The sequence below is a fragment of the Gallinula chloropus genome, assembly GCF_964237585.1.
Source record: "Gallinula chloropus genome assembly, chromosome: 5".
NCBI classification, from domain to species: Eukaryota; Metazoa; Chordata; class Aves; order Gruiformes; family Rallidae; genus Gallinula; species Gallinula chloropus.
The window spans coordinates 79,469,099-79,490,925 of NC_140090.1; the positions used below are offsets into that span (position 1 = coordinate 79,469,099).

General features: G+C 45.4%; 1 protein-coding gene across 10 annotated transcripts in view; it reads left to right on the top strand.

The window, feature by feature from the left end:
• The window catches only part of DOCK1 (dedicator of cytokinesis 1), a gene marked incomplete at its 5' end in the record, with an annotated part of 301,045 nt that overhangs the window by 222,750 nt on the left and 56,468 nt on the right, over window positions 1–21,827 (top strand). For all 10 annotated transcript variants that reach the window (XM_084265218.1, XM_084265212.1, XM_084265214.1 and 7 more), the window contains 5 exons: window positions 3,825–3,973; window positions 13,234–13,319; window positions 13,518–13,674; window positions 17,754–17,794; window positions 19,089–19,179. In XM_084265218.1, coding sequence (XP_084121344.1) covers window positions 3,825–3,973; window positions 13,234–13,319; window positions 13,518–13,674; window positions 17,754–17,794; window positions 19,089–19,179 — 524 coding nt within the window. The remainder of the gene's footprint in view (window positions 1–3,824; window positions 3,974–13,233; window positions 13,320–13,517; window positions 13,675–17,753; window positions 17,795–19,088; window positions 19,180–21,827) is intronic.

A 21,827-nucleotide genomic window follows, 5' to 3' on the forward strand; every position in this document is an offset into this window, starting at 1 on the left:
TGCAGAGCTCCTCACTGTGTTGCCCTTCTGGAAGCACCACAGGGCATTTATTTTCTCATGTGCACTAAAACTGGCATCTCTTAGTCTTTGTAGGCTTTTTCCTTCCCTGTCACAACCTGAACTTTAAAATAATGAGTTATTTGCAGTCAGTGCTTTGTCAGAAGCGTGGTTCTTTAGGACACAGGTGAGACAGGGAGTATCAGAAAAGCATAAAGCGAGCCCTGGCCTCTGCCTTGCAGGTGCAGGAACTCAAACACCACGTGCTTGAAAGCATTACATGATGCAGCTGAGCATATTCAAACCCCAGTTTGACACCAGGTCGTGTGGGCTGGTTCACAGCGGTTTAATGGCTTCACTGGTGTTATGTTAAAGGAATTGCAGTGGCATTTAAAGTAATATCCCTGTGCCAAAGTTGGTCAGGGCAAGCCAGCTCAGAAAACATTGCTTTTATTGTTGACATCTGAACCAGCTAGAGGGAGGTGGAAAAGCAAAACCCCTGAAGATGAAGGGAAGGGGTTGCTGCCGCTGTCCTCCAGCGAGCTGCCCGCTGCCGCCACCCGCTTCCCTCCCAATGCTTGACGTCAGGAAAGGTGTCTTGACAGAGATGTTAATGTCGTTGGAGGGAAAGCCAGGGTTAAAAATAGACCTGAACTTTGAGCATTACATAAATAGAAGTCATTACAGATAACACTCTCTGAGTTAGTCATGCGTGTTCAGAGCTGACCCACGTTGGAGGTGAGGTTGCTGGCAGATTATTCAGTGGGTTTTGTGGCCCAAATTTAAATGAGAAGAACCTGGGAAATGGAACTGGCAGGTTATCCCACAAAGGAAGCGCCTTGGCTTTGGTACACGTAACGAGGTCTGTTGCTGTTGTGTGACCGCCTCATGGCAAGGCAGAAGCCACTGCAAGGGCAGGTTTTTGCATGGCCAAACCCGTGCTTTCCCTGCATGCAGTTCTCAAAGCAGCTGCACGATTTGATTTTCAGAAGAGAATCCTCAGTTCTCTTCCAGACTTGTCACATTTTTGAGTCACTGCGTGGGAGTTCCCACGCTCCTGGGGGGAAAAAAAAGCGAATTCATTGTTGGGTTGTTTATCAGAAAGTGCTGCCTGCGATGAGCAGCTGGGATGGATGCTCAGGAGTGCCAGAGAAAGATCCTTTCCTTCCATGTTTCACTCTCACGCTTTCTTTTGTGGCACAGCATCACACCGAATAGCATCATCATAGCTACCACGTGCATCATCACGTCACTGATGTGCGTCACCGCGTCAGAAGGATGCCACACAGGGCTTCCCGCCCTCTCCTGTGTTGCCCAGTCAGCAGACAGACCCTTTCCATGTTACCCCTCACACATGCTTGATGAAGAGAACCAATCAAGACAGCCTAACAGTTTAATTTGTGCTGCCCTGCCTTCCCAAGGTGCTGCTAGGCCCCACTGCTCCCTGCAGGAACAGGCAGCGGCACGGTAGGGAGAGTGCTTCACAACCAGCCCCTGCAGATCCTTCCCCTTACCCTCCTCTGCAGCCAAGCTATGCAAACTCTGGTGGGACCCACCCACAGACCCTCAGGCAATGAGGAGAGCTAAGTGGGTTTCAGACTCCCATTTTTTCTCAGTCCAATATACCAGGGATTTTAATACTTCCCACTAATGACTCGCACGCATCTGTTCCTTCTGAGTTTCATGTTTGGGGAAGCTCTGTGTCCTCTCTGATTTAAAAACCCTGTCAGTGATTACCTGTGAGGCAGCACTGGTAATAAATACAGCCAGCGGAGGGCAAGAAGGTGGAGGGGGTGTGGTACAGCTTCATGGGTCCCTTTGCCATCGGATGAGCGCTTTGGTGACTCCCCTGGGGAGGAAGACAGTTATATGCCCCTAGAGAAGAGGTAAGGGAATCAAAAATAGTAATAAAAAAATTAAATGAATCTTCTTTTGTGAATTTGATGTCTTTCACATCTACAGCTCGAAACACATTAGTTATTTTTCTGAGGGAATCCTTGTGCTTGAAGCGATGGCAAAACCCACCGTGGCAGACAGAGAACGTGGTGACATCGCACTGGTGCCTGACAAATAACTTTTGTCACCGTTATTTGTTTTGTGAGATATTGACTCTGACATTTTTTCAGGCATAATGCAAGAAAAACTGTCACCTGAGAGGCCGAATGTAATAATACTTGTAAGGGAGACAGAGGGGAGCTTTACGCCTCTCGCTTGATATTCCTCACCAACAGCCAGCGCTGCAGCATCACACAAAGTACCGGTTTTAGTTGAGTATTAATTTGCCCTAATGGGATTGCTAATGCTAATGGGATGCTGAAGTTGGCCAAATCAAGTAATTTAAATTATATCTGCTAAAAAAAGCAGCGTGTTTTGTCAGTAAAGGATTTCTTCTTGATTATGTTTGTCAAGATTTGTGCTAGTTTTGGTCAGAAGTGAAACTTCCTACTTAGAGACTTCTGCACTTATCACTGTACTGGTGTAGCTCAGTGGAGTGTAAATGAGGCAAAACCTGTTTCTGTTGTATGCCACTGGTATCTAGAGTGCGAAACAAGAGTCATCACGTGGAGGAAGCTTGAGGGTTCCTTAAATGAGCTCAGTTCTGGAGAGCTCTGGTCTGAACCCCAGCAGGGGATGTGTGAACAGTGTATGGGCCTGGTTGTGTACCTCAGTTAACGCTGCTTGCGCCATGAGGTTCAGAGGAATCCCAGCCTCTTACTGAGGGGGGCAATGTCTTTGTATCTTCTAAACTTCTGCCTGGAGCTCTGTTATGCTGCTCTACACCAGCATCTGTCTTTGGACTTGTGGAACAGATAATTTGCAGAATGCGAATCTTATTAATGGTTATAAATATCTTAAGTGTGGGACACAGGGGGCCATGGGCAGCCCCCTTCTCAGTGTCTGTGGGGACAGGACAAGGGGCGATGGGCTCAAGCTGGAGCACAGGGAGTTCTGCATTGCTATGCGGAAGAGCTTCTGGTGAGGGTGAGGGAGCCCTGGGACAGGCTGCCCAGGGGGTGTGGAGTCTCCTTCTCTGGAGAGATTCCAGCCCCGTCTGGACACCGACCTGTGTGACCTGTCCTAGGGACCCTGCTTTGGCAGGGGGTTGGACCTGATGATCCCTGGAGGTCCCTTCCAACCCCTACAGTTCTGTGATTCTGTGATCATCTGCATTCTCTGTATGTCAGCTACTAATAGGAACAGTAACTGGATGATGTTACCTGGTACAATATTTATTAGATGCCATGTTCCCAGTAAGGTTTAATTTCTGTTCCATGCACGGAGAGCGTAGCAGGGAGAGCTGGGGGGGGGGGGAGGGTGCAGTTTTCTCTCAGGAAGATAAATGCGAAGTAAAGTTTGTCAGTTAGATCAGCTCTCAAAGAAAGAAGACATCTCCTTGGCTTGGTGAGATGTAGTTCTGTGTCTCGAGGCTGTGTAACTCTGACACTCTGATAGACTGACACAGAGAACATTCTGTGCGCTGCGGAAGATGCAGAAGGCAAAGTTAATACCAGTGAGGTGCCTTTAGCCTCTCCCTCTCCCAACTGTAAGTTGTATTTAAACAAAAAAAACACCCAGCAAATTGGAACGTGGTAGGAACATGCAGATATGGGTGTTCTGTGGGAAATGTGGGAAGTTCCAGTTAAAATCCTATTAATTTAGGTGCACACATCGCCTCTTCTGGCATAAGGAGCAGCAAATGTTTCAGTACAACCAGCTATTAAAAAATAGTGGTTTAATGCTGTATGAGGATCTTTAAGGCTTTTACAACAGTTCTCCCAAAGTCACTGGATGTTTGTTCACTCTGAAAAGTGCCTTCTCTCTTACAGGCCAGCATAAAATCAAATTCATCCCAGAAATGGTGGGACCTATCCTAGAAATGACGCTGATCCCCGAAACCGAACTTCGAAAAGCCACGATCCCAATCTTTTTTGATATGATGCAGTGTGAGTTTCATTCTACTAGGAGCTTCCAGATGGTAAGTAGTAAGCAAGAGATATTTAAAGTTTGTAATGAAGATTTAACTATCCTTCAACAAAACTGAAGGATTTTTGTTATTTCTTCTTTTCCTAAAGAATAATCTAATTATGGAGCTGCTTATCCTTCTATAACTCCTGAGTGGCTGTAGAGTTTTCATCTGTCGGTTTGAAATCCTTATTGAGGGAAAAATTTGTGTGAAGTAAATGAAACCTTTCTTTGTGGTACAAAAGGGGAGCAGAGACAGATGCCTTCAATTTTCACTGTGACTCAGAAAAGGAATCTGCTTCTGAGTTAAATTGGACATAAAGGAAGCCTGATAATGTGGCAAAAGATACTATAACCTGTAAGAACTCATCATCTCTAGGAGCTTGTAATTTTGATGCTCTACATTTTATGGATTTTCAAGAGGGGGAAAAAAAGCCATCCAGTCAGGGTGGCTGTTTCTTCATGGTATGTGAGCGCTGCAGAAGCACAAGTACTAATACAGCCTTTTAATTCTATTTTATTTTAACATGCTGAGAAAAGTCCTCAAATTACACCCATGCAATCGTACCCTGACAGCATTGACTTTTGAGAGACAAGTGGAGAGAAAGAGAAAGTTTCTTGGCATCGTTCATTTGACCTTCTTTCCCTTGAAACTTTCCATAAGGATTGACTGTAAGACTAGTTAGGCTGGGGAGCGTTACCCTATAAGCCAGCATAGCTCCTCTGTGAGATTTCTGGCAGTTCAGGATATGACCTTGTGAATTTTGCAATAAAATTTGATGTGTGTTGTTTACTTTTTCCCCCCCACCCTTTATATTGGCAGGTTTATTTCTTGGATGAAAAACTTATCCTTTTGCATACTTTTTCATGAACTGTCATTCATAACTGGCTCCTAATAAATCTCTAGCCAGAAGAAATGAGTATCTGTGTTGGGAGGCTTAAGAAAGGGAAACGGCATCAGCTTTATGTCTTTGATTTGCTTTGTGCTGGGTGGTGTGTGGAGAGGTTGTGAACTAGAGTTTGGATCCATCCAATCACTGCATAATCATTCTTTCTTACGTGTGACTCCGGTGATACTGTAAAGATTGAAATGCTCACTGGGATGCCATTTAAGCAGCTCCCTGTCAGATGCTCTCTTTTGTTGCTTGTCATTTTTTATTTGTACAATTATATGGATCATGAAAAATCCCAGGCTAACTTTATAGCTAAATTTATGGCCCTATATTTCCTTGACAGAAGGAAACCAGCTTCGTCTGGAATAGTTGGGTGGTTTTAATAAATGAACGTCTTAAATATTTCACACAAATTCTTTTTTGCCTTTTTGAGAAGAAAAATGCCTCATGCTTAAGGCAGAGATGTCTTGGACTGTAGGTACTCGACATCAATTTCCTATGTCAGTATAGCTTCTTTCTTTATGGACTTATTATGGTTGGACTCGATGATCTTAAAGGTCTTTTCCAACCTAGCCATTCTGTGATTCTGGAGCATGGATAGGACAGGTGCAGAGGCAGGAAACCTTTTCTCAGTGCATTTGGAGTGAAGACTTTACGTCTAACCAGGAATAATCAATCTGTCCATTTATGGCTTTGCAGATAATGTAGTTGTATGGTTTGCTGAGTATCTCAGATTGGTCTTTGGGGAATGAAGATCACAGCTTGTGAAAAGCAGAGAATTGTAGAAAAATCTAGGTTGGATGGGATGTCTGGAAGTAATCTGGACCAAACTGGGCTTTAGGATGGATTATCTGGGGCCATATAAAGCTCAGTATTGACTATTTCCAGTGAGGGAGGTTTCACCACTTCTTCAGGCGACTTATTCCAATGTTTAAGACTTTTAAATACCATATTATATTCAGTAGGAATCTCCCTGAATCCACTTGTGCCTGTTTCCTGCTCGTGTTGTCACTGCTCCTCCTTGTAAATAGAGTTACTCCATCTCCTTGTTTAGGTGTTGGAAGCCTCGAGTCTGCTTTTCTCTAGGCTGAACAAACCCAATTCCTTCAGCCATTCTTGGGGCCAGGTTCTCCAACACTTCTCATCCTGGTGGCCCTCTGTTAGACCATCTCCAATTTTTCAGCATCTCTCAAGCTGGAGGAGCCAAAGGTGGACATGGTATTCCAGCCATGGCCCAACAAGTGGAATCACGCTGTTGTTCTTCTAGCTGTACTCTTGTTAGTGAAATCAAGGATGCGTTTTGTCTCCACAGAAGGGACACCCTCCTTTTTCATTTTCAGCTTGCTGTCCACCATGTCCTTTCCAGTAGAGCATCTTGTACTGCTGCTTGCAACTATGTCATCCCAGATTCAGGACTTCAAGCTTCTCTTCCTTAAATATCATGCCATCCCTTCTTGTCTGTCTCTCATACTGTCCAAGTAATTAAACCAGCACCCTTTGAGAGCAGCAGTTGAGCCACTTTTTCCACCCACCTTGTAGTCTCTCTGTCCAGCCTGTATCTTACCAACTTGTCAACAAGTATGTTTTGAGTGACCATCTAATAAGATCGTGACAACCACAGCTCTTCACCTCCTGAGCAGATGGTTTCATCACAGAAGGCAGTCAGGTTGGTCAGATGTGATTTACCCTCAGTAAATCTACATCAGCCTTTGCCAGTCACCTTCTCTCCCTCCCCATACCTGGAAATAGCTTTCCCAAGGGCTTGCTCCATGGTTTCCTCAGGAACTAAAGTGAGCTGCAGCTTCCCTGCTTGTATTTTTTGTCTCTTTTGTGTTTAAATGACAGAAATAGATAGAAAAGAATTGAAGTGTTACCAGTACCTAGGCAAGCTTTCACCCTTAACGTGTCAGTGTGGTGTAGTGTGCGTCATCTCCGTGCAACTACCAATTATTAGTGTCCAGCATCACTTTCAGAGAGAACTTCAAAACTGAATGGTTGGCTGCAGTGAAACTTATCTCCCAGAAATCCAGTTATTGAACCTTATTAGTCACATCAGCAAGGGTTTAGATTGGCTCTGCTTCTCCAACAGATGAATAAACCTCCTGATTTGTGGGGGAGGATTTGAAATTTCTCTGCAGAAGTTCTGTGCTGCCATGGCTGGTGTTAGAAACAGGCAGCTTTCCCCATGACAGTTTTAATTTCAGTATGAATTGGTTTACCTGGTAACACCTGTATTGGGCAGAATGGGGGTGGTTTTGTTCTTCCAGTATATAGTGAGAAGGAACAGGAGACAAATCCCACTGGTTTTTGTGGAAGTAAATTAACAGCTGAATGAATTAAAAGCTGGAGTTGCCCGTTTGTGTCCTCTCCCTCTTAAAGTGCTTTGAAGACTATATAAGGCTTCAAAGTAGCCTGTGCCTCAAAGCAGGAGCCTGATGCTGAAGCCGGTGTGGGACTGGAGCTTGCTGTAGAGGAAAATGCCTCCTTCCCTGCTCTGCTCTGCCAGCCAACCCTCCAGATCAAAGGGAATATGTCAGAGCCAGAGGAGCGATGAAAGAGAATTGGTTTGATTGTTCAAGGCCTGGTCAGGTGAGCGTGATGGATCCCGTGGTGACAGCAGGAGGGAAAGTTCATCCTGAAGCAGTAATTCTGCTGGAATTCAGAGCACACAAAGCCCCGGCCCTTCCAGCTGTCGCTTGCTGTGGCTCCATTTCCCACGGGGGCTGCTGTTTGTTTGCCTACCCAGAACTTTAACTTAGCTTTTCAGGACCTGGGTCGTTGCTGAGGTGATGGTCTGGTTGTTCTGAGCTGATCCCTCTCAGAGAGGGGTGCCGGTGCAGGAACCAGTACAAAACGGAGCGTGGAGGAAAAGGGAGGAGGCAGGGAAGATGCTGGGTGGGTTCTCCCTGTCTCATGGCACCGCATCGTAATACGATGGCTTTTAACTCACCTTGTACTAATTAATTAGTGGAAGTGACTTACTTGAAGAGCCAAAAATGCTGATGAACAAAATGAGGTGAGGGGCTGAGGCAGAAGCATTACCCCAGCCTGTCTTCCCCAACATAATTCCATTTCTTATCAAGTAGGAAGGGAGGAAGGACTGTAACCCTCCAAAGTAAAATCTGAGAGGCGTGCCCTGTGCTGCAGCAGTGAGCAGGGAGAAATTCAGACTCCCATATATCTGGGATTTGCACTGATCTGCATCCATCAGCGTCTCACAGAATCACAGGGGTTAGAAGGGACCTCCAGAGACCATCTGGTCCAACCCCCTGCCCAAGCAGGGTCCCTAGGACAGGGCACACAGGTCAGTGTCCAGACGGGGCTGGAATCTCTCCAGAGAAGGAGACTCCACACCCCCTGGGCAGCCTGTCCCAGGGCTCCCTCACCCTCACTGTGACATCAGCAGCAGAAGCATGCAAGCTCCAGCATGTGTTCTTACTCTGTGAGAGCGAGGGGTGCTGTGACAGTAATGATCTGAGGAAAGAACCCCCAAAATGCAGCAGCTCCTGGCCTATTTCCTGCCAGTCAGAATGATACTCCCACAATGGAATCGTAGCCAGGAAAGTGGAAAAATGATACAGAAATGAATAAGCAATGAATGCATCATGCAGAATCATACAGAAATGCATAATAAACCAAGGCATATACTGCCTATGGTTACTAAAATAAAACCATGGGTGCAGCTGAAATACCTCTAGCTAGTGTTCTGTCACGAAGGGAATTAAGTCGATAAAGACCAGAAGGAATAGAGAGGAAACCCTTTTAATTGATATCTCACATCTAAAAATCCAGCACCATCAAGGCAGTCATACTAGCATTTTTAATTGCAGTGTAATTTCCTGTTGGTTATCAATGAAATTGAAATCTGTATCATTCTCATTAATAAGGAATATCTGGTTTATCTGAATCCCTAACACTTCTAGAACCTATAATTCCATATTAATTCTTTATAAGGGAGGAAGGCAACACAGAAAGTCCAGAAACCTCCAAAATAACCTGCCAGATCTGTTTGGTGACCAGGACACTATGGGACAATAGGAAAGGGAATGGACAAAACTGTTGGGAATTGCCACCATCTCTCATCACGGCCTTTGAACAAAGTTTCCCAGTACCCCCTTGCTTTTCCTGCATTAGGAATAATTTCCAGTGGTGCTATTTGTCACTTGAATTTTATGTGGCAAATTCATTATTATCCCATATCAAAACAAATTTATAGCAGCTCGGAGGATTGGAAATCCTCCTCATCTCCAGCTAGATTAAATTGTCAGTCAGTGGTGCAAATATGCCTGACCACACTTTAGGTAAACCTAAAACCACAAGTGATTAGTTGAGCTGACATTTGAAGATGCTTGGTAGCTTACTGTGATTTATTTCCTCCAGATGGGAGATTGTAACAGACAGATGAGGTAGTGGATATACTCTTTGCTCAAGTACAAGCACGCGTCCTAAAGAGGAGCTGAGATCTTGATCAACTGCAAGGAGAAGTTGATAATAGTTTCCTGTAATCTTCCTAATATCACCCCTCAAGCTTTCACTGTCAACAGAGAGATATGAATCTCATCTCACTGATGGTGCCCTATACAACCCCTACACCTCCAGAAGGAGCTGTACGTAGCAAGTGTCACTGGCTGTAAGGAAAACACTGAAAATTTGGCACTTCTTCACCTGGGAGTAAATTTCAGGCTGCTGTGTGCAGGAAAAATTGATGCTTTCTCAAGAGATGCCAGATGTGGTGTCCCAGAGCTCGTGTATCTCCAGAGCCGTGTTCTTACTCCCATCGTGGAAGGCGATAGCTCTGTAAACCTCAACTTCTGTTCATGAATCTTTCCTCTGTGGAAAGAGTGCAGAAGGAATTACAACTATGCTAACTGACACTTAGTCATCAGGCTTGCATGATCTGCACCTTACTGATTCTGGAAAAGTATTGAGAATGGTTGAACAGCAAAGATACTGTTAGTAATTGGTACAGCTCCAGAAATGTCACAAGTCTAACCCCCTTCAACCCGTGAGGGATGTTAGGGAGCTCATGGAATCCCAGGCTGGTTTGGATGGGCAGGGCCCTCAAATCCCCACAGTACTTCCCTGCCACAGGCAGGGACACCCCCACCAGCCCAGGGTGCCCAAAGCCCCATCCAAACCGACCTTGAGCCCTGCCAGGGATCCCGGGGCAGCCCCAACTTCTCTGGGCACCCTGTGCCAGGGCCTCCCCCCTCCCTGGGAAGGGTTTCTGCTCCCCAGCTCCTCTCCAGCTGCCCTCCTGCAGCTAAAGGCCATTCCCCTGGCCCTCCCTGCCCTTGTCCTCATCCCTCTCCAGCTCTCCTGGAGCCCCTCAAGGGACTGGAAGGTGCTTGGAGGTCTCCCTGAAGCCATCTCCAGGCTGAACCGCCCCAACTCTCCCAGCTTGTCTCTGTCCAGACATATTTCAGCCCTCAGACCATCTCCATGACCTCCTCTGGACTTGCTCCAACAGCTCCATGTCCATCTTGTAATTGGGATGGCCCAACAGAACCTAGATTCACAGAAACTTAAGTAAAAATGATATCATGAAGATATTCAGGATCCTGTATGACAAATGTAATTGCTCTTCTTCATATGAATAATCTCTTGCTAAAAAATATATCACCTAAAGGGCTCCTACTGGCAGCAAGTGTCATTTTTCACATTGGTATAGAAAGTCAATTTCTTTCTGGTCTCATTAGAGAACATGAATTTTGTGACTTCTCTGTTTCATCACTGTGTTGCCTCAGTGTTTTCCTTGACATGTCCTTGTACTATGGGAACGTGTTTCAGCTTTTGTTTGCTTCGTGGAGGGGGTGGATTGCATTATTCTTCCTTTTCTCATTTTCTTGTCATTTTTTGAATAATGGATTCATTGTGTTAAAAACCTTATTTCACTTCACTTTTCATTCATTTCTTCACAAGGAAGGTGGGGAGAGAGTGGAACAGGTTACTGAGAGAGGCTGTGCAATCATCCATCCGTGGAGATGTTCAGTACTTGGCTAAAGGAAGGCGTAGTTGGCCAGATCTGGTGTTGGCAGCCATCCTGCATCACCTGGGAGGTTGGATGAAATGACCTTGGAGGACTCTTCCAGCCAGTGTTTCTGTCCTTTTCTGGACCTTATTCATGTTTATAAATATCTCAAGTGTGGGGCACAGGGGGACATGGGCAGCCTCTTCTCAGTGTCTGTGAGGACAGGACAAGGGGCGATGGGCTCAAGTTGGAGCACAGGGAGTTCCACACCAATATGGGGAAGAATTTCTTCCCAGTGAGGGTGAGGGAGCCCTGGGACAGGCTGCCCAGGGGGTGTGGAGTCTCCTCTGGAGAGATTCCAGACCCATCTGGACACTGACCTGTGTGCCCTGTCCTAGGGACCCTGCTTGGGCAGGGGGTTTGACCCCATGGGCTCTGGGGGTCCCTTCCAACCCCTGTGATTCTGTGATGTCTGTTTGGTACTTGGTATAGATGGTATGATCGTCTCTCTTGGCCAAGGTAGAACTGTGTGGGTAGAGTACGTTGGCAGAATGAGATCAGTGATGGACACTGCTGCTGCTCCTCCTCAAAGTGATGTACATTAAGGTGGAGAACAGCACTCTTCTTGTCGTCAGAGTTTCATCGTGGTGTAAGTCAGTTGGCAGGGGAGATCTCACACTCCTCACTGAAATACACGTGCCAGCAGAATTTCACAGTGTAGACTAAAAAAAGTCCAGTTTCTCTTCCTAGCCCAACCAGTCTGAGCCCTGCTGCTGGCTGGAGGTAGCAGCTTGTCTTCCTCAGCTTGCCCATAGGGCTGACTCTGTAGGAAGTCCCCATCCCCTGATGTACCCCGATGTCCCCCTGCCCCTTGGTCGGGGCGCTGAGTGGTGGTGCCAGGGCAGCAGCACCAGCAGGATGGCACTGCTTGTGGTTCAGCCTGCCTGGCAAGACTGGCTGGGCTCGACCCCTCTGCCCCAGTGTCTGGGATACTCCAGGTGGTGGTCCTGCTGCCCAGGTGCCCGTTGTGAGCAGTCTGCAGGGCTGGCAGGGCTCTCTGCGGGGATTTTTTTCCCTCCCACTACATAGATTGTGATTTTTGCCTTTCAGCACGGGTATCAGCTCCATCTTTAGCACATGACCTCTACCACAATGCTCTTCAAGGTTGTCCTTGTTGCCTCCTTGCTGTTGCTGCCAGTGAATGAAGTCTAATTCAGCTAATGCCTGCCTTCCCCTGTTACAGAGACCAGGCAGCCTTTGGCAGCTCTAACAGAGCAGCCAATACCCCTGCCACTAAAGTGGGCACTTTGATCAGTGGAAATAATCTCTAAAGAATAAGCAATGCTGTTACATTACTGGTATGGCATAGAGTGGGGACGTGCAGCACTGGGAAGGAAAGCTCATGGCTCAAGCAGTGGGACAGGAGTGGGTCTGTGGGCGGCTGCCAAGCCCACAGTCTCCTCAGTCTCCTCAGTTGAGAAAGTACTGAGCTGCAGACAGTCCTGTTGGGTGTTTCATCCCTACCTTGTCTGCTGTTCATATTAACTGCAGATGCAAAGTACATCTCTTGACATTTACAAAATGTTAGTACGCTTTGTTCTGGTGCAGGTGGCCCTTTGCTTCTCCTCAGAGTAGCTCAGGAGTGCTTAAGCAAGTGATGGGGAAAAAAAAACCCTGTTTCTGTGATTTCTCTGATTCTAACCTGGGCCCCAGGGAATGCAGCAGCAACAAGTAAAACCCTCTGTAATCATTACAACCCCAGGGAACGATCCGGTTTGAGTTTAAAATGCATTCTGGTGCCCACTTAAATTTGCATTCTTTTATTATTGCCCAAATTGAAATATTACTCTGAGGTTGTTTGGAGCAACTTCTTTCCCTTCTGCAGCAACTTGTGAATGGGTTTGGTGCTGCAGTTGTGCCTCTCTGGGAGCCAGCATCCCTGTGCTGGAAAGGGATGTGTGATGCCAGGGTGTGCATCCGCCTGAGTTGACAGCCAGAGGTGTTACATATCCTCTCTCTCAGAGCTTTCATCTCTTTTGTGTTTTATTTTTATCACTCTTACAGGTATTGCAGGGGACATTCTGTCCTGGCTCTGCATCTTCTTCCCTCCCCACTCCACCCTCATTCTTGTCCCTAATCTCCTTGTTTAGTTTCTCATAATGCAAATATTTACACTTCATTTAACAACACGACCGATGGTTTATTCAGCAAAAACTGTCCTTGTAGGGCAGGAGATCATCATGGTCAGTCTGATACCAGAGGCCACAAACTCTTAAAGCCAATCAAGCTTTAAAATAGCAGCTAAACGTCGCACCGAGCTACCCAACCAATCTGTGAAGCATTGAGGCTACAGTAATAAAGTGAAATATTTGCCATCTGATTATTTACGCTTGCTTTGTTTAATTATAGTTTGAAAATGAGATCATCACCAAACTGGATCACGAAGTGGAAGGAGGCAGAGGAGATGAACAGTACAAAGTGTTATTTGACAAAATGTAAGTGTTGATCAGCAGTGAGATTTATGTCACTGGGAAGTCAGGAGAGAGAGCAATTAGACTACAATGAACTTTGTAGCCCAGAAATAATTAAAATCTGTTAATGATGCACAATATTTAAAATTACACCTGAGTCAAGGTTGGGGTTTTTTTCTTCCCTGCCTGTGATTAACAAAGCGAATGTAATTGGTTTTCCAGTCTCCTGGAGCACTGCAGAAAGCACAAATACCTTGCTAAGAGTGGAGAGAATTTTGTGAAGCTTGTTGTCCGCTTGATGGAGAGGTTGTTGGACTACAGGACCATAATGCATGATGAGAACAAGGAGAACCGCATGAGCTGTACAGTCAACGTGCTGGTAAGCAAGGAGCCTGAACTGGTAACGTCTTTATCAATGGCCTGGATGAAGGGATTGAAGCTCCCTCAGTAAGTTTGCAGAGGACACAAAGCTGAAGGAAGTGTTGGTCTGCCTGAGGGTAGGGAGGCTCTTCAGAGGGGTCTGAACAGACTGGACTGATGGGCTGAGACCAAGGGGATGAGGTTGACAAGGCCAAGTGTAGAGAGCTGCACATGGGACAGAACAACCCCCAGCAGCACTGCAGGCTGGGGGAGACTGGCTGGAGAGCTGTCAGGAAGAGAAGGACCTGGGGGTGTTGGGTGACTGCAGGCTGAATATGAGCCAGCAGTGTGCCCAGACGGCCAAGAAGGCCAATGGCATCCTGGCTTGTGCCAGACATAGTGTGGCCAGTAGATCTGGGGAGAGGATTGTGCCCCTGGACTGGGCACTGGTGAGGCTGCACCTCGAGTACTGGGTCCAGTTCTGGGCTCCTCACCATAAGAAGGATGTTGAGGTCCTGGAGCAAGTGCAGAGAAGGGCAACCAGGCCTGGGGAAGGGGCTGGAGGGCAAATCCTCTGAGGAGCAGCTGAGGGAGCTGGGGGTGTTGAGCCTGGAGAAGAGGAGGCTGAGGGGAGACCTTCTCCCCACCTACCCCACCCTGCCAGGAGGGTGCAGAGAGGTGGGCGATGGTCTCTCCAGCCAGGGGACAGGAGATGGGACAAGGGGCAATGGGCTCAAGCTGCCCCAGGGCAGGGTCAGCTCAGGTGTGAGGGGAAAGTTCTTCCCTGGCAGAGTTGTGGGGCTGTGGAACAGGCTGCCCAGGGAGGGGCTGAGTCCCCAGCCCTGGGCGTGTTTAACAGAGGGGAGATGAGGTGCTCAGGGATCTGATTTAGCACAGGACAGGAACGGTTGGACTGGATGATCTTAAAGGTCTTTTCCAACCTTGTGATCCTGTGATCACAGAGTTCTTCCTCCATACCTTTGACAGAGGTTTGTGTACAGCAGAGCACGTGGTGGGATTCTCAGGAAAGTCTGAAATCCTTTGGGTTGGGTTTTTTTTTCCTTTTTTAATGACTGAAAACCTGGGGTTTTATTTCTATAGTTGGTGCTACGTAAAGATTTAAGAAGAAATGTTTCAGGGCCTGATCTTTGAGCACATTTCCTTGATATTTACAATTGATGGATGAACAACTTAGTAGAGTCAAAAGTACAAAAAGACTTTGACATACAGAACATCTGAGTAACATGCAGATTACAACCAAGCTTTTCCTGCCTTTGCAGTCTTCAGGATTTTTGAAAACTTTTGAGCGATACAATTTCATTCACAACAGAAAAAACTCAGGGTTGGTGTTTTTTGAACTCCATGATGTGAAATTTTCTCCTCTTAGGTCCAGAAATCCTGCAGTATCTACTCTATCCTCCAACCTTTTTCTATTTAGGCTGCAGTGGGGAGCAGCGTGAGTTGTCCCCATAGCAGGGATGTCACGCTGTTCACTGGAAGCATTTGAGTATGAGGTTTTACTGGGACAAAATGTGTCCATATGGAAAAAACTGCATCAAAATACATTTCAGCAACCCCCTTAAATGTAGTACTAGCTAAATTTGATTTTTCCAATAGGACTCAATATCCAGCTGTCCCCCACTAAGGACTCAGAGCTTTCATCCCCATATCATTATCAGAGCTTTTATTTTGCTACAGTATTTTGGGCACAGGCAGCGGTGCCTGTTTATGTGATGTGGCTGATTGATTTATTCAGACTGGCTTGGAACCATCTGAGGTTGGTGGCTTTAATGCATCCAAGGAACACGCCAGCGTCCGCGGCTCGCGCAGCGCAGCCTTGGATGTAAATGAAACGGTGCCCAGCAGAACGGGAGAGAAGATAGAGGCATCAAATCAGAAATGGGGGGTTTATTTTTAGATTGTTTTTCTTCTCTGTGCACATCAAAAAGCATCGGAATGTTTAGGAAATGGGGGGGGGGGGAAAGGAGTTTGGAGAGTTGTCACTGGCTGTTGATCTAGCAAGTGACGTTCGGTTGCCCGCAGAAAAGTCAGAGCGTCCTCCTGAGCAGAACTGAAGTTAGAAAAGCCTGCCAGTTCACCCCAGGACAGGCAGGAAATAAAAAATCACATACCCCATACGCTCTAGAATGTGACAACCGTTTATAAAACGAGGAAAATTTCCTAAGGAAGGTGAATTTATTTCTCCTTCCCTTCGTCGTCGTACTTCACAACTCCTCCTACTATTATGATGCACCTCCGATGGCCCACTTTGGGGTTGGGTTTGGGACAGCATCTCCTGGTGCTGACTTTTGCCACCTGAATTTTTGATGTGGTGGCAGAAGATAAATTTTGTGGGCGATTTACTGCTGTGCAGTTGGATCCCCGTGAGACACCCACACACAGCACTGCCACCCGCATCTGCGGGAGACGCGGGGCAGCATCGTGGGGCAGAGTTTCCCTTCGTTTGCAGTAGGTGTGAGTTAAAAACCTCAGCTGGATGCTAAAGTCCCGTTCACCCTCCAGGGCCAACACAGTCTTTTCATCATTCTCTGTGCACCTGAAGTGAAATATATGCCTTGGCAAAGATCCGACCCGGGGCTGATACTCAGCACGGTTCCCACTTGAGGTCTCAAAGAGTTTTTAATTGGGCCTTTAATGATGCAGGGGCTTTCAAGGGATTAAGTTTGTCTCTGTTGACAGTAGTTTAAGTCAGAGGTTTTGATGTGCATTTAAGGCAGGGCTGATGTTAAAGAAACCCATAAAAGCCCTACCTGTTCCCTCAGCTGCTTGTTCCTACCCCTGGCAGTCCTGGTGAAAGCAAGCGTGCCGCACAGGCAGCAGAGCTGAACTGAGGAGGGATCCAAGGTTATTTTCTATCTCCATCACTTCCTCAGCCTGCTCACTACAGAGCATGTATGTGGTGGGCATGTGGGAACCTACACCCCAAGGTGGGGCAGGAGCAGGGACTGCTTTTTGGGGGGAAGTGGTTGTCAGCGTTGACCAGCTGCTCGAGCCTCTTCCCATCTGGGTTGATTGGATGTTCTTGAACTGCATTTGAGTCTTGAGCTGCATCAAAGGGCAGAGCGATGTTAGGGTAAAACAGTTTTGCATGATTGAGCCACCTAATGCTGATGTCTTGTCTCCTTTAGGAAAGCACAAGATAAACCAGACATTTTCCATGTGGTTCAGTTTGTCTTTTGAGCTGAACTCAAACCCAGGGAGCAGTTGTGTCAACTAAAAGGGTGTATCCAGTGAATTATCCATCATTTCCAACACCAGCCCCAAGCTTCAGTCTGGTATTTGGGTTCCCTTTGAAGGGAACGGTTTTGTACTGGGCGTGGGTACCTGTTAGTACCAGGCTTGTGCATCCTGCTGTGGCTACTCAGGCTGGTTTAATTTACCATTGAAATACATTGTAATTCAGTGAAGGAGGAGAAATGTCTTTGTATTTCTTTCTCTAGATATATTTTAACTTTTGAGGACAAACTTTAAATTAGATTCAGAAATGCCTTTGATATCTCACCCCATTTATCATATCTTCCATTTACAACATTTGTAGTGTTAACTAGTTTATCTCAAGACCAGAGGCATTCAGACATCTCTGTAGAGAGTGATGATAATGTGTGGCATATGAAACCCGATAAATAACACTAATCCAACTTTTTATTTCCAAAGAAACCATTAGAATTCAAAGGCAGATGATGTGTTGCTCAGCTAAAGCTTTGGAGTTTAAAATCCATAGAGCAACTGTTGCTTAAAAATTGGGGTTTTTTTGTATATTACCAAAATTTCAGCTGAAAATGGTTAATGATGTGTGACTTGCAAATGCCAGAAGCAAATTTCTAGCAGGACTATTCTTGTAAATTCTTAACCTTTGCAACAAGACATAAGCCCTAATACGCTACATCCCAAAACATCACAGCATTAGACTTTCTAAGTTAAATAACTTGTGTTCCAGCACTGGAGGCAAATTGCATTTTTACAGTTTTTGAGGTGGATGTTATGCAATTATGAATTTTTTAATTTCAAGCCTGTTCTGTGTACGTTCCAGACTGTGAAATCAAAAGACTTGGTAACAAAAATTCTGTTGTTTTCCAGAATTTCTACAAGGAGATCGAGCGAGAAGAGATGTACATAAGGTTTGTAAACACCACCGGTGACAAACTCTGCTTGACTTACTGCAGCCTAATTGGGGAAAATTAAGTTCCTATTAAGCACTCACTTGGGGGCTGGAGGAAAGGAAACAATGCAAAAACATCCCTTTACTGAACCTTAAGTGCCTCCAAAAGCTTATCTTCACTGAGAACAGCCAGTGTTTGAAATGAGAGTCGTGGGATTTTTGCTGTTCCCCTTCTCCACCTCCCTGAGCTCTGTTACCATCAACACCAAAGTGCTTGGGAGTGGGGTTGGGTGAAGAATAAATCAGTCGAAAGCTGAGCAAAAAATGCTCTCTAGGGGGCACAAAAATTTGCCCCCTAGAGAGGTACAAACTATGTGACTTGGGGCAGGAAGGATCTTGCCATAATATCATGGCTGATGCTTAATTTAAATGTAAAGCTTTTAGGAACCTTTCACGATCTAGTCATGCACAAAGTAAAAGTGGTAAGATGCTGGTGTGCTTCTTCTAAACCTCAGGGTTCCTCTGCTTGTCCTTTGGCTTAAAGTTGGCTAGACTGTTGTGTGAAAATGATGAAGTTTGTGGTTTTACTGCTATTTTAGGTATCTAAATATAATTCGTTAATTCATTCTCAAATACTAGTTACCTTTTAGGAAGAATTTTTACTTGTGAGCTTGCTTCCTGTTGTTTAAATGCTTTTATTCATTATTAATTTGCCAAAAGATAAGAAAATCTAGCAAAAGGCAGGATTGAGAAGGGTGGGCAAACACATAAAGTTCTAAGTCATGTGTCTGCCCTATTCAGCATCCCAACCTGTTCCTCACTGTCATTCCTCTCCTATTTCTCTTAACAAACTTATAATGTATCATGATGAATATCAGTTTTATATTTTCTCTGGCTTTCTCAAAATACAACTTTATTAGGTGTTTGGTTTTCATTACTTTTTAAATTATCACTGAAAAACCAACAGATGAAGAGAAGCCCTTCCCAGAGGTGTGATGATTTTGAAGTTAAGGAAGGTTACTGAGACATCAGTCTCCCTGGCTGAACAATTAGAGCAGTGTCTCTACTAAATTTGTAGTGGATTCATTATGTACCTTGAGTAATTTATGTGTCCTGGGGAAAAAAAGCCCCACAATGGAAATGCAAATGGCCCTAAAGGTGTCTGCACAGAGCAGTGGGAGCTTTAAGTAATCCCACATAATTTACTTGTTTGAAGATAGAGTTGAACCTTTGTAATCTTTAAAATTAATTACCTGGTGACAGTGAAGAACCCAGCCTTTTTTTTTAGGAACTGTTGTTTTTATTGCTCACAGGTATTTGTACAAACTGTGTGACCTGCACAAAGAATGTGACAACTACACAGAGGCTGCCTACACGTTACTTCTGCACGCAAAGCTGCTTAAGGTGAGCACCAAATACATCACCAGCTTGGAAAACCTTAGCAAAACCTGATGGCATAGTGTTTGTCAGCCTTAGAACATCTGCCCTTTAAACTGATTTACAGCTGTGTGCTGCTGCTGAGGTCAGGTTTAGGTTTTGCAGGTGTGGGTGTCAGAGCATCCTTTACTCATCTGGATCTGCAACCAATGAAAGCACCATCAAGACCACACCTTATAAATTGCAAAGCTGTAATTTAAAGTTCTTTAAGTAGTGATAACGTGTGGAAGCATGTGAACACATAGTTTAGTAAATCAGCTCTCCACACAGTTGTTTTTGGGGAGGCAGTACAAGGGAACACCTCAGACTGTGCTCAGGGACACTTGGCTGTCTCTGGATTCAGGCTTGATTTTAACAACCAAGAGAGAGGTTCAAATAATCTTCTTTCCCAGCTCATGCCTTTCAAAGGTCTGTGCAACTGTAATACTGCACAGTTTCTAGCACAGTTAAAGAGGGATACCCATAAATACCTTTTGGTGTAACCTGCAGTATATCCAAATGAAATGTTTTATCTAGACAAGGCTCATGCAAATAAAACATTTGAGTTTTTAACTCTATATAGCATTGGTCAGGACTGGAATGAAGCTGTATGTCATAAGCCTTAATTTCACTGAAAACTTTCTTGGTAGATGGTGGTGTCTGTGGCATGCAGCTTATTTCCATGATTAGGTCACAGATATGATGGTGTGTGCCAACCATGTTCCTGGCATCATCTTATGGAAGGATGCTGCACCCAACAGTGGACACTCGTGTCAAAAAATCATGTGTTTATTGTAGCCTACTCATCACTAAATTAATAGGAAGGAGTTTTAGGGTTCAGTTTTCAAAAGCAATCAATAGAGTAAAAAATCTGCACTTTGTAAGAATGAGAGTTTTCTGAAGCCCTGGCTTTAGTCCCATCCTTCTTCCTCACATCTCCTCTACCCACAGTGAGATCTTTCTCTCCCTCTGGGACACCTGGATCTCATTCTGCTCCCCTCCAGAATGGCAGTGCCCATGCTTGTGTGGGGCAGAGTCAGGGCCAGAATAACTGAGATCTGCATTTCCTCTCTTGACCTGTTTCTCCTGGTGATGGCAATTGCACTGAGCCCTGGTGTTCTTCCAGCCCTCAGTGTTATTACAGAAGCCATGCTAATTGTACTCTGTTTCATCCAAGATACTTACCTGGTTCTAAGCTGTGAATTGTTCTTAGCAATCTGTGATGCAGCTGAAGAGATTCTAAGCTGTGAATTGTTCTTTAGCAATCCTTGATGCAGCCGAAGCCATCCCCAGTGAAATGTGAGTGTAAAATATCTGCTTGGAAAAGTGGAAGGTGTTGAATGAAATGCTCCCAACAGAGGCACTGAGAATTAGTCCTACCTCAAAGCAGAGTAAGCAGTATCCAAACCATAAGAAGAGTAAATATGATGCAGAGTATACACGTGCAATTTAAATTAAGACAGTTGGAAGTATATTTACTGTATTTTAAAAGAAAATTCTTGTGTTATTACACAAGAAAAGACCAGTAAGATTCATCTGCAGTACAGAAGCACTGTAGGCTTACACATTGGGAAAATCAGGGGCAGTTGTTGGTGGCAGCCTGCTGGGTGCAGCCACTTGTTCAGTGATGAGTTGTGTGCTGAGACATGTGTCAGGGAGGTGAAGATGTGAGGAGGTGGCTCTGACACCTGCAGTCACACAGGCTGGTGCAGTCGCTTGCCTGGGGGGTAGAAGTTTGAGTGAGCAACTCGCCAAGTCTGTGGCCATAAAGATCTCTCTTGTTCCCATGAGGGACATAAATCAGGGCTGCCAACTTGTGTGACACTTGCTCAACACACTTCAGACAAGATGAAGCATTCGTTCCCTTCCACGGGTGCTGTGTCTTCTGGAGGAACGATGGAATGAACCATGCCACACAATGTCATTCAGACTTTTCACTGTCACAGCTTGAACTCCTGCTCTGTGTCACCTTTCATTAGAGTTTAGCCAATTTTAGGTTCTCTTGCAGCATGTCCTCAGAGACCAGATGAGTATCTTAATACACTCATCTACTACACACTTTAATTTACTGAAAAGGAATAGCCAGTTTTCTTTTGTTGTAGTCCAGATGGATAGAAGATGGGAGATGTAGGTCAGATATCAGGGAGAATTTCTGTACTGAAAGGGCTGTCAGGCATCCAAACAGTCTGCCTAGGGAGGTGGTGGAGTCACCATCCCTGAAGGGATTTAAAAGGAGTGTAGATGTTGTGCTTGAGGACATGGTCTGGAGGTGGGGTGGGCAGGGTTAGGCTGTGGCTGGACTCGATGATCTAAAGGGTCTCTTCCAACCCAGGTGATTCTGTGATTTTATGTAAGGGTAGTAATTGTCACAGGGTTTCATCACTAAGCAGGAGTTTGTTTAGAAATACAATTGCATTACAGTTTGGAATGAGTTATTATAAAAGGGTATCAATCTCTTTAGTACGATGTGCTGTTACTACCTGTAGTTAGCAGGGGATGGAGGAGTTGGGTATTCCTTGAGAAGCAGCAGTACTGCGGTGTGTGTAACTTCAAACAGCTGAGGTTTTCTGTCAGACCTCAAGGACAGGGTTCTCAAGGACAGGGTTCTCAAGGACACTCATGGTTGGCATGGATTT